This window comes from Carlito syrichta, unplaced genomic scaffold (assembly GCF_000164805.1).
Source record: "Carlito syrichta isolate Samal-C Ts95f unplaced genomic scaffold, Tarsius_syrichta-2.0.1 Scaffold303268, whole genome shotgun sequence".
Lineage (NCBI taxonomy): Eukaryota > Metazoa > Chordata > Mammalia > Primates > Tarsiidae > Carlito > Carlito syrichta.
The window spans coordinates 18,049-32,983 of record NW_007247364.1 but is presented as its reverse complement, the minus strand read 5'-3'; the positions used below and the strand labels follow the sequence as shown (position 1 = coordinate 32,983).

The window sequence follows — 14,935 nt, the reverse complement described above, 5'->3', positions numbered from 1 at the left end:
CTACCTGGCACGCTGGATCAGCCTATAGGCAATGTACTTGCGGAAAAGGTATCCCAGCCGAACCATGTCCACATGAAGTGTCTCAATTATGAGATTCTTAGCTGTTGTGTGAAGCTGTGAAGGGAGTCCCGAAGTTTTTGTGGCCTGATTTAACAGTATCAGGTTCTTCCTCTGAGCCTCCACATCAACAAAATACCTCTTCTCTTCAAGCTCTTGGGGAGAGGCAGGGGATATCATCATCTTGGGTTTCTTGGTACCTGAAACTGAAGTTGGTATCCAGCTCCTGTCTATAGGGGGGAATCGGGATTTCTGATCCCATTCAGAAGGTGAGATCTGTGATGTTTTGAGTGGTTGAATAGTAAGAAAAGGCAATGATGTTCGAGACTTCATAAGAGTGGGAAGGGCCCCCTCATCGCTGTAAGGGGTTTGTGATCCTAGTGTCCTGTAATTGGCAAGATAGGACTGAAATGTTCTAAGTTGTTTTAATGGAACTTGAGATACCTGGAAATCTGGAGCACCGGGATGGACCCATGCTGGTTTAGATTTCAGAGAAGAAATAATTGCCAATCTTTTCCTAGCAACAGAAGAAGATAAACCTTCTAGGGTCCAGAGCGTGGGGGGATGCTTTGGGGTTGGAGGGATCAATAATGGGGAAGCTTGCCCAGGAAGGATCCATGGTGCCTGATGCTGCCCAAGGGTAAAGGGGGCCTGTAGGTGGGGAGATTGCCCAGGGATGGCAGGAGGCTGAAATGCCTGGGGCTGCTCAGATTCCAGAAGCTCCCTGGGGATGGAAGAGACCACAGGAACCAAGGGCTGCCCAGAAAAGAGAGGAGCCCAGAGACTCGGAATCTGTCCAGAAGTGGGTGGGACTTCAGATATAAGAGGCTGCCTGGAGATGAGAGGGGCCTTTGGTATTGGAGGTGGCTGAGGGGTCAGAGAGCCCCTAGATACGAAGAGCTGCTTGGAACTGAGGGCATCCAGTTCAAAGGGCTGCTCTGGAGTGGGAAGAGCCCTAGATATTGGGAGCTGCCCAGAGGTAGAAGGGACTTCTGGTGCTAAGAGCTGCCTAAGAGTGGATCGACCTCTACATACCAGGGTCTTTCTAGAGGAAGGATGAATCTGTGGTGCTGGGAGCTGAATTCCCATTTCTGGGGACTTCCCAGCGACAAAGGGCCCTTGGCGGAGAGGAGGCCTTGATATTGGCAAAGGAGTTGAAGAGACCCCAAATACAGAGGACTTCTCAGCCATAGGAGCAGATGATGCCAGGGGCTGCCTAAGGCTTGGAGGTAATCTTGAGGTAATGGATTGCCCAGTGGAGAGAGAAGCCTGCGTTTTCTGGAATGGCCTTTGAGTAGAAGGAGCCGATGTGGCATGCTGCTTAGGAATGTGAGGTGTGCCCGGTGTGAGAAAAGCTCTTGACTTCAGATCGTGCTCAGACATGAGAGTAGTACCCATAGACTGCACCTGCCCTGGGGTTAAGGGCACACTCAGAGGCTGGCCTTGCTCAAGGGAAAGGGGAGATTGCAAGGTACTGGCTTTATCTAAGGTGAGAGGGATCCCTGATTTCAAGAACTGTTCTTGTGGAAGAGAAACTCCCAATGCTTGAGCCTGTTCTAAGGTGATAGGGGACTCCAAAGCCTGGGTTTGCTCAGGGCTAAGAATGACAGCTGACACCCAGGCATTTTCTGGGGTGATGGAGACTCCCAATGCCTGTGCCTGCTCCAGGGTGAGAGGAACACCCAAGGCCTGAGCCTGCTGGAGGGAGGAAGTGACCCCCAATGCTTGGAACTGGTCAAGAGTAATAGTGTTTGGTGTTACTTGAACCTTTTCTGGAGTGGTAGGAGCCCCCAGCTTCCAGGCCTGTTCTTCAGTGAGAGGGACCTCTAATACCTGGGCCTGGTCAGGGGTGAGAGGGACCCCCAGTGCCTGTGTCTGGTCAGGGATGAGGGTAATACCTGCGGCCTGGGCTTGTTCATGAGTAAGTGTGATACTCAAAGTCTGGGCTTTCTTAGGAGTAAGAGTGAACATCAATGCCTGTGCCCATTCTGGAACAAGTTGGTTCTGCAATGACTGGGCCTGTCCAGGGATGAGAGGGACCCCCAGGGACTGAGCCTGGGCCTGCTGGGGAGTTAGACTGATCCCCAGGTCCTGGGCCTGCTGGGGAGTGAGAGTGATCCCCAGGTCCTGGGCCTGCTGGGGAGTGAGAGTGATCCCCTGAGCCTGGGCCTGCTGGGGAGTTAGACTGATCCCCAGGGCCTGGGCCTGCTGAGGAGTGAGAGTGATCCCCTGAGCCTGGGTCTGCTGGGGAGTGAGAGTGATCCCCAGATCCTGGACCTGCTGGGGAGTTAGACTGATCCCCAGGGCCTGGGCCTGCTGGGGAGTGAGAGTGATCCCCTGAGCCTGGAGCTGCTGGGGAGTTAGACTGATCCCCAGGGCCTGGGCCTGCTGGGGAGTGAGAGTGATCCCCTGAGCCTGGGCCTGCTGGGGAGTTAGACTGATCCCCAGGGCCTGGGCCTGCTGGGGAGTGAGAGTGATCCCCAGGTCCTGGGCCTGCTGGGGAGTGAGAGTGATCCCCAGGTCCTGGGCCTGCTGGGGAGTGAGAGTGATCCCCTGAGCCTGGGCCTGCTGGGGAGTTAGACTGATCCCCAGGTCCTGGGCCTGCTGGGGAGTGAGAGTGATCCCCAGGTCTTGGGACTGCTGGGGAGTGAGAGTGATCCCCTGAGCCTGGGCCTGCTGGGGAGTTAGACTGATCCCCAGGGCCTGGGCCTGCTGGGGAGTGAGAGTGATCCCCAGGTCTTGGGCCTGCTGGGGAGTGAGAGTGATCCCCAGGTCTTGGGCCTGCTGGGGAGTGAGAGTGATCCCCTGAGCCCGGGCCTGCTGGGGAGTAAGAGTGATTCCCAGGTCCTGGACCTGCTGGGGAGTGAGAGTGATCCCCTGAGCCTGGAGCTGCTGGGGAGTTAGACTGATCCCCAGGGCCTGGGCCTGCTGGGGAGTGAGAGTGATCCCCTGAGCCTGGGTCTGCTGGGTAGTTAGACTGATCCCCAGGGCCTGGGCCTGCTGGGGAGTGAGAGTGATCCCCTGAGCCTGGGCCTGCTGGGGAGTTAGACTGATCCCCAGGGCCTGGGCCTGCTGGGGAGTGAGAGTGATTCCTCGAGCCTGGGCCTGCTGAGGGATAAGAGTGATCCCCAGGTCCTGGGCCTTCTGGGAAGTAAGAGTGATTCCCAGGTCCTTGGCCTGATGAGGAGTGAGAGTGATTTCCCCAGCCTGGGCCTGCTGAGGAATTAGAGGGATCCCCAGATCCTGGGCCTGCTGTGGGATGAGAGTGGTCCCCAGGTCCTGGGCCTGCTCGGGAATGAGGCTGATGTAATTTGTTAGAGGCTGTCCAGAAATAGGAAAGGACCCAGGTGGGGTGGATTGTTCAGAGGTGGGAGGAGTCCTGGGTGTGCGTTTCTTTTTGTCAGGAATATCCTCTGGTGTCTTCAGATTCGTGTGAGACTCTTTTCCTTGGTATAACCCGAGTCCATCTTCCAGGTTATTCCTCCTCCTGGGAGACAATGTCATTGAAGTTTGGGTGACCATTTTCATTAGGTCTTCCTCCCTATCCCTCCCCTGATCCTTTGTCTTGCTCAGCCACTCTCCCATCTCTTTCTCCCTTCCCTTTTTCAGCGCCTGAAGTTTCTCGGCCTTCTGGCTCTGCGTCACCATCTCTCCTTTCACCTCTTCCAAGAGCATCCTTTGCTTGCTCATGGTTTGCTTCCGTGCCTCCAGCCACTGCTGCTTTGGTTTCCATTGCTCTTCCTCCTTTCTCCTTTGGTCTTGCTCCTTATCATGCTCAATCTGCTTTGGAATTTCCTGTTTTTGCTGCTTCTTCCACACCTCTTCTTCCTGCCACTGTAGCTGCCTTTGCTGGCCTTGCTTTCCTGTCTTCAGCTGGAGCCATGACATTTTCTCCTCCAAATTCATATTTATCTTCTCATAACTCTCCTTCCAGAGATTTCTTTCTTCTAGCAATTGGTGTCTGAGACTCCTGCCAGACATTTCTTCTTGACCCTCTTGCAAATATTCCTCCGATCTTTGCTTTTCTTTCTCCTTGTGGTCTTTCTCTATTCTTGAGACAGCTGGAACATCCCTTTCACTTTCTATTTCAGCCAGGATCATTTGCACTAAATTTTTAGTTACTGGATCTATGCTCTCCTGTGACAGGAAGTCGCTACTTTCAGATTTTGTATGAACTGATGACTTTTGGAAATGCAATCCTGGCATAAACGAAACTACCTTTTTGTGTTTCATAGGTTGCTTTCCAAATTGTCCTTCCTTTTTTATAACTTTGTATTTCCTCAAGATTTTAGTTATAGTTTCAGCCACTTTTTGGAAATATTCCTCCATTTTTGCCTTTATGACTCCTAACTTTTCCATTTCTGCTCTTTTTAATGACTCCTCTTCCTTCAGCCCAGTCTTTTTATCAAAAGGCTTTCCTACGTTGTCGATTTTCTGTTTCAGGAAAGCCATTATGGCTTTCTGGAATTCTTCTAGGTTATTCTGTTCACTTTTAATCTCTGGACTTTCTAGAGCTCTGGTAGATACTGAAGTCTCTTTAGCCATCTTTGAAGGTGATTTAAGTTTATGAAACTTGACTTCTTTGTCCAACATTTCCTTCTTTTGGGTTTTTTCTTTGTTTGTGGTCGTTTTTGAAGAGGCTTGATGTTTCTTTTGTTTTATTTTCTCTCTCTGTGGCTCAGAGGTGCCTAAGTGGATCTTCCTGAGTGGCTCCATTTGACCACTCATTTCTCTTTGGCTCTCTCTGTCCCTTGGGTCAATGGCGGACTCCTCTTTCCTCTCTGGGCTTTTGTCAAATAGAAGTTCATGCTTAAACTTCCTGAGTTGCTCCCACATACTACTTGTTTCACTTTTGCCACCTTGGCTCTTTAGTTCAGTAGAGGGAAAATGTTGGTTTTTTGATTTAGCGGAGGACCTTGATTTGACTTCAGAAAAGGATTTCATTCCATTTATTTTCTTTTCCAGTGCTGGTAGCTCAGAGTATTGATTAGATTTGGCCTCTGTGACTTTCTGTTCACCTTTATTATCACGCAGATTTGATCCGAAAGTTTTACGTACATAGGAACTTTTTCTGCGCTTTCTTTTCTGTGATCGGTACTGGTCATCTCCCTGAGAGCCATCATCTTTCTTCAGTGGTATGCTGTCTATAGCGATCCCTTCAGAAGTATCTTCAGAAGGCCTCATCTGTTTATTTTCAGGTAAAGGGTGTTGCTGTTTAGTTACATCGGACGTCATTTCAACTTGGGCTGCATATGAAACAGCTGAGTCCTTCATCATCCCAGAGCCTCCGGTCCCTTTCCTTTGGGCTTCCTCTGTAATATTCTCAAATTCTTTGGCTAAGATACTGTCTATACCACCATCTTTCATAATGGCCAATGGCAACTGTGGAGAAGGTCCGGATAACTCTTTCAAGACTGATGATGTGGGTAGTGCTTGTTCTGAAACAACTTTGGATTGAATACGTTGTTCATATTTTTCTTCTGCATCTTGAAGTTTCTGCTGGAGCATTTCATTTTCTTCACTGAAATCTTGTATTATCTTCAGGAATAACTCTTTTTCTTTTGTACTTGTCTCATCTGTGTACATATTGGTACATTGGAGGTTAAGTATTTTTAATTCCTCTTTTACTGTACTCAAAGCTTTAGAAAGGTTTAATATGGTTGATGATATATATTTAATAACATTGTTTTCCAATCTATTGAACATTGCAGTGCCTATGAGTTCCTGTAGCATATCTTGGATTTCTGAAACCTTTGTATTTGTTGCAAATTCATCACTAATCATCTGATCTGGTCTCAAAGCATGGGCGGTTGCAGGTCGTTTTGTAATTCTTTCTTTCCAAGGTTTCCATAGAGTACCTCTAGATACTGGAAGAAAATAAAACATCAGACAATGAGACTGCATTTTTTCTTTTGCATTGCTCTCTATGTTTAAGCTTAAGGAATTTAGCCTAAATGAACAGCGCAGTGGCTCACTCCTATAATCTCAGTCCTTTGGGAGGCTGAGGCAGGGGGATTGGCTTGAACCCAGGAGTTTGAGACCAGCCTAGGCAGCATAGCGAGTCCTCATCCCTACAAAAATAAAAATAAAACAATTAGCCGAGTGTGGTGGCACACACCTGCAGTCTCAGCTATTCAGCAGGTTGCATTAGAGCCCAGGAGGTTTAGGCTGCAGTGAGCCATGATCGAGCCTGGGTGACAGAGTGAGACCATCGACTCAAACAAACACAACAATTAACAAAAAAAAAAACTATAAGGATTCATCAGAAAACTTTTGATTCAAAATAAATCGTGTTATTTTCAAAAGAATGACTCTTTTAACATTCTGCTTCCAGAAGTTAGGACATGAACTCAGCTGTGACTTCAACTTACATTCAGTTTTAAGTTTGGGATTAGACATAATGTAAACCGAAACTTTCTCTGACTTCAGTTATGCTTAGTGCTTTCCATTTTCTTTCTTGGGTTCCTGTCTCTGTTTTCTCTCTTTTCTGAATCAAGGCTAAACTTGATTCTTTCAACGGGGTCATAAATCAACAGATAAGAGACAAACATTTAGAAGTATTTTCAGAATGGCTGAATGAGAAACAGCAATTTCCCCCACCCCCCCCAAAAAAGCGATTATGAAGCTGGGCAAAGCTGTCAAACAACCATTTTAGGACTCTGGAAATCGATCAAAGGCATACAATAAATTGAGAAGCATTTATTCAAGGAAAACTACTGAGCCTCAGTAAAAAAACAGTGAAAGTCTATTAACACGGATATGATTCCATTCTCATCCCTAGGTCATGGCCTGGAAGTTCTACCAGAGTGAGGTAGGAAACTCTACTGCCTGAGGGGAATGACTTGATTTGGAGTAAAGTTTGGAAAAACCCATGCCCAGGGACATTGTCAAGAACAATGTTTCCTTAAGCCCCACCCAGATCCATTACCAAAGAGGGGAAGCATTACTGGAGTCAATCCACAATTGACCAGTCATTGACTGACCACTAAGCTGTACTCACCTAAGGGTGACCTCTAGGATTCAACCTTAAAGATAAAAACAAAGCTGGATACAGTGGCTTACGCCTATAATGCCAGCACTTTGGGAGGTGGAGGCGAGAGGATTGCCTGAACCCAGGGGTTCGAGACTAGCCTGGGAACTTGGCAAGACCTCGCCTCTACAAGAAATAAAAAAAATTAGCCAGGCTTGGTGGCGTGCTCCAGTAGTTCCAGCTACTTGGAAGGCTGAGGCAGAAGGATCACCTGAGCCTAGCAGGTTGAGGCTGCGACCATGAACATGCCACTGCGCTCCAGCCTGAGCAACAGATAAGACTACGACTCAAAAATAAACAAACAAATTTTTTTTAAGTGGAGAAAAAATTGAGTAAGGCTATTAGTGTCTTCACACTGACAGATGCCATAAAATTAGCCCAGACAAGCAGTTAAAAAAAAAAAAAAAAGCACCGAAAACCCTGTAGGGCAGGAGAAATCGGAAATCCAGAGTTGTTACAATATAGTACCTAAAATGTTCAGTTTTCAACATAAAGAAATAGGAAAGTGTGACTCATACATGGAGGGAAAAAAGCAGCCAATAGAAATTGTCCCTGAGGGGGTCCAGATGCTGACAGGAGAAAATAATTAGCAAACTTGATTCTAGATTAATAGAGATTATTCAATCTGAAGAACAGGAAGGAAAAAGAGTGCAGAAAAAGGACTAAAGCCTCAAAGGCTTGTGGGACACTGTCTTCGCTTTTTCAGGCTGCTATTACAAAATATCACACACTGGGTAGCTTATAAACAGAAATTTGTTCCTCACAGTTCTGGAGACTGGGAAGTCCATGGTCAAGGCCGAATAGTGCCTGGTGAAATGCTGCCTCCTCACAGACAGCTGTATGCTCACACTAACCTCACATGGTACAAAGTGAGACTTCAACAGAAGAAGAAGGAGGGGAAGGAGGAGGAGAAAGAAATTCTCCTAGGTATCCATTCAATTGATTTGAAAACTTAGGTTCACAACACACAAAAAAACTTGTAAATGTTTAGAGTAGTTTTATTCTTCTTTTGTTTTTTTGAGTCACTTTCACTCTGTTGCCCAGCCTGGAGTGCAGTAGCACCCTCATGGCCACCGCAGCCTTGACCTGCTAGGCTCAGGCAATCCTTCTGTCTTAGCCTTCCAAGTAGCTGAAACCACAGGCACATGTCACCACAATTCGCTAATTTTTAAAATTTTATTGTAGAGATGAGGTCTGGCCAAGTTGCACAGGCTGGTCTCGAACCCTTGGACTCAGGCAGTCCTCTCATCTCCACCTCTCAAAGTGCTGGGATTACAGGTATGAACCACCATGCCCAGCTATAGCAGATTTATTCTTAATCACCAAAACCCAGAAGCAACCAAGATGTCTTTCAATAGGTGGACAAACTGTGGTACATCTATATAATGGAATATTATACACCAATAAAAAGAAATGAGCTGTTAAGGCACAAAAAGGCATGTAGAAACCTTAAATGTGCAGGGCTAAGTGATAGAAATGAGTTTGAAAAATTTACCTACTACATGATTCCAAATATAACAGTCTAGAATAGTCAAAACTATAGAGACATTTAAAAAAATCAGCCCAGTGTGGTGGCTCATGCCTGTGATCCTAGCACTTTGGGAGGCCGAGGAGAAAGGATTGCCTGAGCCCATGGGTTTGAGACCACCCTGGGCAACATGACCAGATCTCGACTCTACAATAAATAAAAATATTAGCTGGACATGGTGGCACAAACCTGTAATTCCAGCTACTTGGAAGGTTGAGGCAGAAAAATCGCTTGAACCCAGCAGATCAATGCTGTGGTGGCCATGAGAGTGCCACTGCACTCCAGCCTGGGTGACAGAGTGAGACTCCATTCAAAACAACAAAAGAAAACAAAAAAAACCACCAAAACCAACCAAACAAAAAAAAAATTCAGTGGTTGCTAGGTGCTCAGAAAAAGAGGGGGAAGATGAGTAGGTAAAACACAGGGATTTTTTTAGGACAGAGAAACTATTCTGTATATACTGTAATGGTGGATACCTGACAATATACATTTGTCAAAACCCATAGAACACAAAAAATAAAACTTAGTGTATGCAAATTTTAAGAAATAACCATTTAGGGCCAGGTGTTATGGCTCAGTCCTAAAATCCTGGCAATTTGAGAGGCCAAGGCAGGGGGATTGCTTGAGGCCAAGAGTTTGAGCTCAGCCTGGGCAATATAGCAAGACCTCATCTGTTCAATACAATAAAAATAATTGTATTAATTAATCTATTTTTTGGTTTTTTTATCAATATTTTTTATTTTGATATTGTGGGGTACAGTTAAGGGTTAGGTATACAAATATGCTTTTGTTTTGTTTTTTGCTGCCCTCTGCCCACCACCCATGAAAATAATTTTTAAAAGAAATAATAAAAGGCCAGGCATGGTGGCTCACACTCGTAATCCCAGCACTTTGGGAGGCTGAGATGAGAGGATTGCCTGAGCCCACGGGTTCGAGACCAGCCTGGGCAACTTGGTGAGACTTAATCTCTGCAATAAATCAAAAAATTAGCCAGGCATGATGGCACATGCCTGTAGTTCCAGCCACTAGAAAGACTGAGGCAGAAGGATCGTGTATGCCAGCTTGTGGAGGCTGCGGTGGCTGTGAACATGCCACCGCACCCTAGCCTGGGCGACAGAGACTCTAACTCAAAAAAAAAAAGAAATAATAATTTAGGAGGTCAGGGGAATCCCAGGAAGGAATGCGGGTTGTGACAATAGAATCTAACTGTATCAGAAATACATCACATGACCTCAAAGAAGATGGGAGTGAGGGAAACACTGACCTAAGTAAATGTGGAGATAGATAGAGTCTATAAAACTAAAGGCAAAAAAAAAAAAAAATCCTGCACATAAGCACTGTACTCTAGTTGATAGAGTTGTTTCTTTCTCATGGAGGTATGGGCTAACATTTGGATACTGCTATATATACATGTGTATTGAAATTGAATAAGTAAATGGATGGCAGATAGTAGACATGAGGTTTCTTACTATTTGTGTGGTGATGTATAGATAAGCAAAGGAAGGAAGCTACAATGATCTATGTAATAATGGATTAGAGTTGGAGATATCGGTAAAGATTCATGTTTAGCCAAAAACAGTTACAGATGGTCATATACAGAATATTTACAGATATGTATATATTTGTGGGTTAGTATACAATAGCTGTATGTTTGTTTGATCTACCAATTGACAGGGCCTAAAAGAAATGAAACCCCAAACTGGGCTCGATGGCTCAGCCTGTAATCCCGCGCCTTTGGGAGGCTGAGGTGAGTGGATTGCCTGAGCCCACGGGTTCGAGACCCGCCTGGGCAACTTGGTGAGACCTCATCTCTACAATAAATCAAAAATTAGCCGGGCGTGGTAGCGCCTGCCTGTAGTCCCAGCTACTTGGAAGGCTGAAGTGGAAGGATCGCTGGAGCCCGGCAGGTCGAGGTTGCGGTGGCCGGGAGCAGCCACTGTACTCCAGTCTGGGCGACAGAGTGAGACTGCAACTCAAAAAAAGAAAAGAAAAGAAATGAAAACGCAGCGGCAATGAGCACACATAGCACCCAGATTTTTTTCTTTTGTCTGTTTTTAAGTCAGAGTCTCACTGACGCCCAGGTTGGAGTGCCATGGCATGCACTACCACATCCTCGACCTGCCGGTCTCAGGCAATTCTTCTGCCTCGCCTCTTGAGTAGCTGGATTACAGATGTGTGCCACCACGTCTGGCTAATTTCTTTACTTATTGTAGACACAAGGCCTCGCCATGTTGCTTAAACTGGTCTCCAACCCCTGGGCTCAGGCAATCCTTTCACCTGGACCTCCCAAAGTGCACACTTGGGTTTTTAATACTATTCTCTAATAAAAGGAACCAGAAATCCCTGGAGAAATCATTGATTCTAGGACCGGAACAAGAATTATATGGAAAAAGTCTGAAGCATCTTACAATACAGAAACTAAGGAATCGCGAAAACAAAACAAAAAATCCCCACACTGATGGGGTATGTCAAAGTGGTCAGGAACCAACTGAAAGAGCTCTCTGTCGCCAAAGCTGGAATGACTTCAGGAAAGAAAAAACTAATGCTGAATAATAACCTAAAGTATAAAATAAATATCAGGCCGGGTGCGGTGGCTCACGCCTATAATCCCAGCACTTTGGGAGGCTGAGGTGAAAGGATTGCCTGAGCCCACAGGTTCAAGACCAGCCTAGGCAACTTGGCGAGACCTCATTGCTGCGATAAATAAAAAAATTAGCTGGGCATGGTAGTGCGTGCCTATAGTTCCAGCTATTTGGAAGGCTGAGATGGAAGGATTGCCTGAACCCAGCAAGTCAAGGCTGCAGTGGCCATGAGCAGCATGCCACTGCTCTCTAGCCTGGGTAACAGAGTGAGACTCCAACTCAAGAAATAAATACATACATTCATACATACATACATATTCATGAATCAGTTTTAGTATAGATAAGTAATTGAATAAATTAATAAATGGGGAGAAGAGACAAACCTCTCACATATAAAAATTTCAAATAATTTATGTAGCTACCCTAAGAGAGGGGAGTGTAACTCCCCCTTCCTTAACTGTGGGCTACAGGCATAAACTACCCTCTGAAGAGATCAATGTAGAAATGAGGGGAGGCTAGCCTGACAGTGCAGAAACCTGATAAGCAGGACCTCAGCCAGGTGGTCAGGGTCAATACCAGGTCATATGTCATTTTACAGAATCTACCTTTGGTAGGGCATGATGAGAATGGCACTTGACCTCTGTGATCTTTCTCCCCAAAACCCATACCCAGACTAAACATGAGAAAGCCATCAAACACATTCCTATAAAGGGACATCCTATGTGTACCTGACCAGTGCTCCTCAAAATTGTCAAGGACAAGTCTAAGAGGTTGTCACAGTCAAGAGTAGCCTAAGCAAACATGACAACTAAATGTAATGTGGGACCCTGAATGGGATCCTGAAACAGAAAACGGACTTTGATAAAAACAAGGAAATCATTATAAATTGTGAAATTTAGTTAATAATAATGCACCAGTATTGCTTTGTTAATTATAACTACATACACTAATAGAATATATTAATAGTAGGGGAGGCCAGGCATGGTTTCTCACATCTGTAATCCCAGCACTTTGGTAGGCCAAGGCAGGAGGATCACTTGAGACCAGAAGTTGAAGACCAGCCTGGGCAACATAGTGACACTCTCTACAAAAAAAGAAAAAAAAAAAAAAAGGTAGGTGAAGGTGAGAATGTGGAAAAATATATGAGAACTCTCTTTTTTCTCACTTTTTCTCTAAATCTGAAACTACTCTAAAAAAGAAAGTCTATTTTATTTTATTTATTTATTTATTTAATTTTTATTTTTTGAGTTGGAGTCTCACTCTGTTGCCCAAGCTGGAGTGCAGTGGCATGCTCACAGCCACCACAGCCTCGACCTGCTGGATTCAGGTGATCCTTCTGCCTCAGCCCTCTAAGTAGCCATTATAGGCATGCACTATCATGCCCGGCTTATTTTTTGATTTATTGTAGAGACGAGGTCTCACCAAATTGCCCAGGCTGGTCTCAAATCCCTGAGCTTAGGCAATCCTCTTACTTTGGCCTCCCAAAGGGCTAGGATTACACCGTACTTGGCCTGTTTTATTTTTCTTGAGTTGGAGTCTCACTTCACCCAGGCTGGAGTACAGTGACACACTCATGACTCACCACAGCCTTGACTTCCTGGTCTTGAACTGCCTAGCCTGGTCTCAAGCAATCTTCTCACCTGCCTCCCAAGGTGCTAGAAATACAAGCATGAGCCACCGCACCCAGCCAAAGTCTATTTTTAAATGAAGGTTAAATAAGTACATTCCTAGATAAACATAGACTGAGAAAATTTGTTGCAGACCTGCCTTACAAGAAATGCTAAAGAAGTCCTTCAAATTAAAAGGAAATGACAGCAATTTTTTTGAGTTGGAGTCTCACTGTGTCACCCAGACTGGAGTGCAGAGGCATGCTCCTGGCCACTGCAGCCTCAACTTGCTGGACTCCCGCGATCCTTCCTCCTCAGCCTTCCAAGTAGCCAGAACTACAGGTGTGCCCTACCACGCCCGGCTAGTTTTTGATTTATTGTAGAGAGGAGGTCTTGCCAAGTTGCCCGGGCTGGTCTCAAACCCGCAGGCTCAGACAATCCACTCCCCTCGACCTCCCAAAGTGCTGGGATTACAGGTTGAGCCACCGAGCCCAGCCTGGATAACTCAAATTTAACTGAACAAATAAAGAGTATCAGTAAATGTAGGTACATATAAAAATAGCAAAAATATTTTTTTCTTTTTCTTAACTGATTTTGTCTTTTGAGTGGGAGTCTCCCTTTTTGTTTTTGTTTTTTTCAGTTGGAATCTCATTCCGGAGTGCAGTGGCATGATCATGGCCACCATATCCTTGACCTGCTGGGCTCAAGTGATCCTTCCACCTCAGCCTTCCAAGTAAGCTGAAACCACAGGCACATGCCATCATGCCTGGTTAGTTTTTTATTTATTGTAGAGATGAGATCTCACCATGTTGCCCAAGCTGGTCTTAAACCTCTGGGCTCAGGCAATCCTCTTGCCTTGGCCTCCCAAAGTGCTGAGATTACAGGCATGAGCCATCACGCCTAGCTTCTTAACTGATTTAAAAAACAATATATCTTTTTCTTTGAGTTGGAGTCTCACTCTGTCGCCCAGCGAGTGCAGTGGCACACTCATGGCCACCCCTGCATCAACCTATCGGGCTCAGGTGTTCCTTGCACCTCAGCCTTCCAAGTAACTGGAACTACAGGCACACGCTACCATGCCCAGTTAATTTTTTAAAAAATTTATTGTAGAGATGAGGTCTTGTCAAGTTTCCCAGGCTGTTCTCGAGCCCAAGGGTTCAGGCAATCCCCTTACCTCACCTCGGCAAACAATATATCTTAATATAGATGGGCTGCTATAACAAAATGCCATAAATTGACTGATTTATAAACCATAGAGATTTATTCCTCACAGTTCTGGAGGCTGGGAAGTCGGAGGTCAAAATGCTGGCAGATTCAGTGTCTGGTGAGGCTTGTTTTCTGATTCATACACGGTTGTCTTTTTGCTATGTTCTCACATAGTCCAATGGATGAGTAAGTTTTCTGGAGTCTCTTAAGAATGAATGGGGCCAGGTGCAGTGGTTCACACCTGTAATCCCAGCACTCTGGGAGGTCAAGGCAGGAGGATTGCTCAAACTCAGGAGTTTGAGACCAGTCTGGGTAACATAGTGAGATCTCATCTCTACAAAAAAAAAATCAAAAAACGCTGGGTACCATGGCTTATGACTGTAATCCTTGCACTTTGAGAGGCTGAGGTGAGAGGATTGCCTGAGCCCAGGAGTTCAAACCCAACCTGGGCAACATGGAAAGACCTTGACTCTACAATAAATAAAAAAGTTAGTCATGCACGGTGGTTCATGCCTTCAGTTCCAGCACTTTGGGAGGCAGAGGCTAGAGAATTGTCTGAGCCCATGGGTTCAAGACTGGGTAACATGGTTAGACCTATCTCTACAACAAATCAAAAACTTAGCCGGGCATGGTGGTGCACACCTGTAATTCCAGTTACTTGGAAGGCTGAGACAGAAAGATCACCTGAGCCCAGCAGGTGGAGGCTGCAGTGGCCGTGAACGTGCCACTGCACTCCAGCCTGGGTGACAGAGTGGGACACTGACTTCAAAAAAAAATAAGGCAGGTGTGGTGGCATGCACCTATAATCCCACCTATTTAGGAGGCTGAGGTGGCTGGGCTCGGTGGCTCAGCCTGTAATCCCAGTGTTTTGGGAGGCCGAGGTGAGTGGATTGCCTGAGCCCGCAGGTTCGAGACCCGCCTGGGC

The 14,935-nt window shown here is 45.9% G+C and overlaps 1 protein-coding gene across 1 annotated transcript in view; it reads right to left on the bottom strand.

Annotated features, from left to right (window-relative positions):
- Positions 1-14,935, bottom strand: part of FAM186A (family with sequence similarity 186 member A) — a gene marked incomplete at its 5' end in the record, with an annotated part of 22,899 nt that continues 7,964 nt past the window's right edge. Inside the window, 3 exons of the mRNA XM_008058247.1 lie at positions 1-889; positions 995-1,374; positions 1,486-5,924. Of these exons, the coding sequence (XP_008056438.1) occupies positions 1-889; positions 995-1,374; positions 1,486-5,924 (5,708 nt within the window). The remainder of the gene's footprint in view (positions 890-994; positions 1,375-1,485; positions 5,925-14,935) is intronic.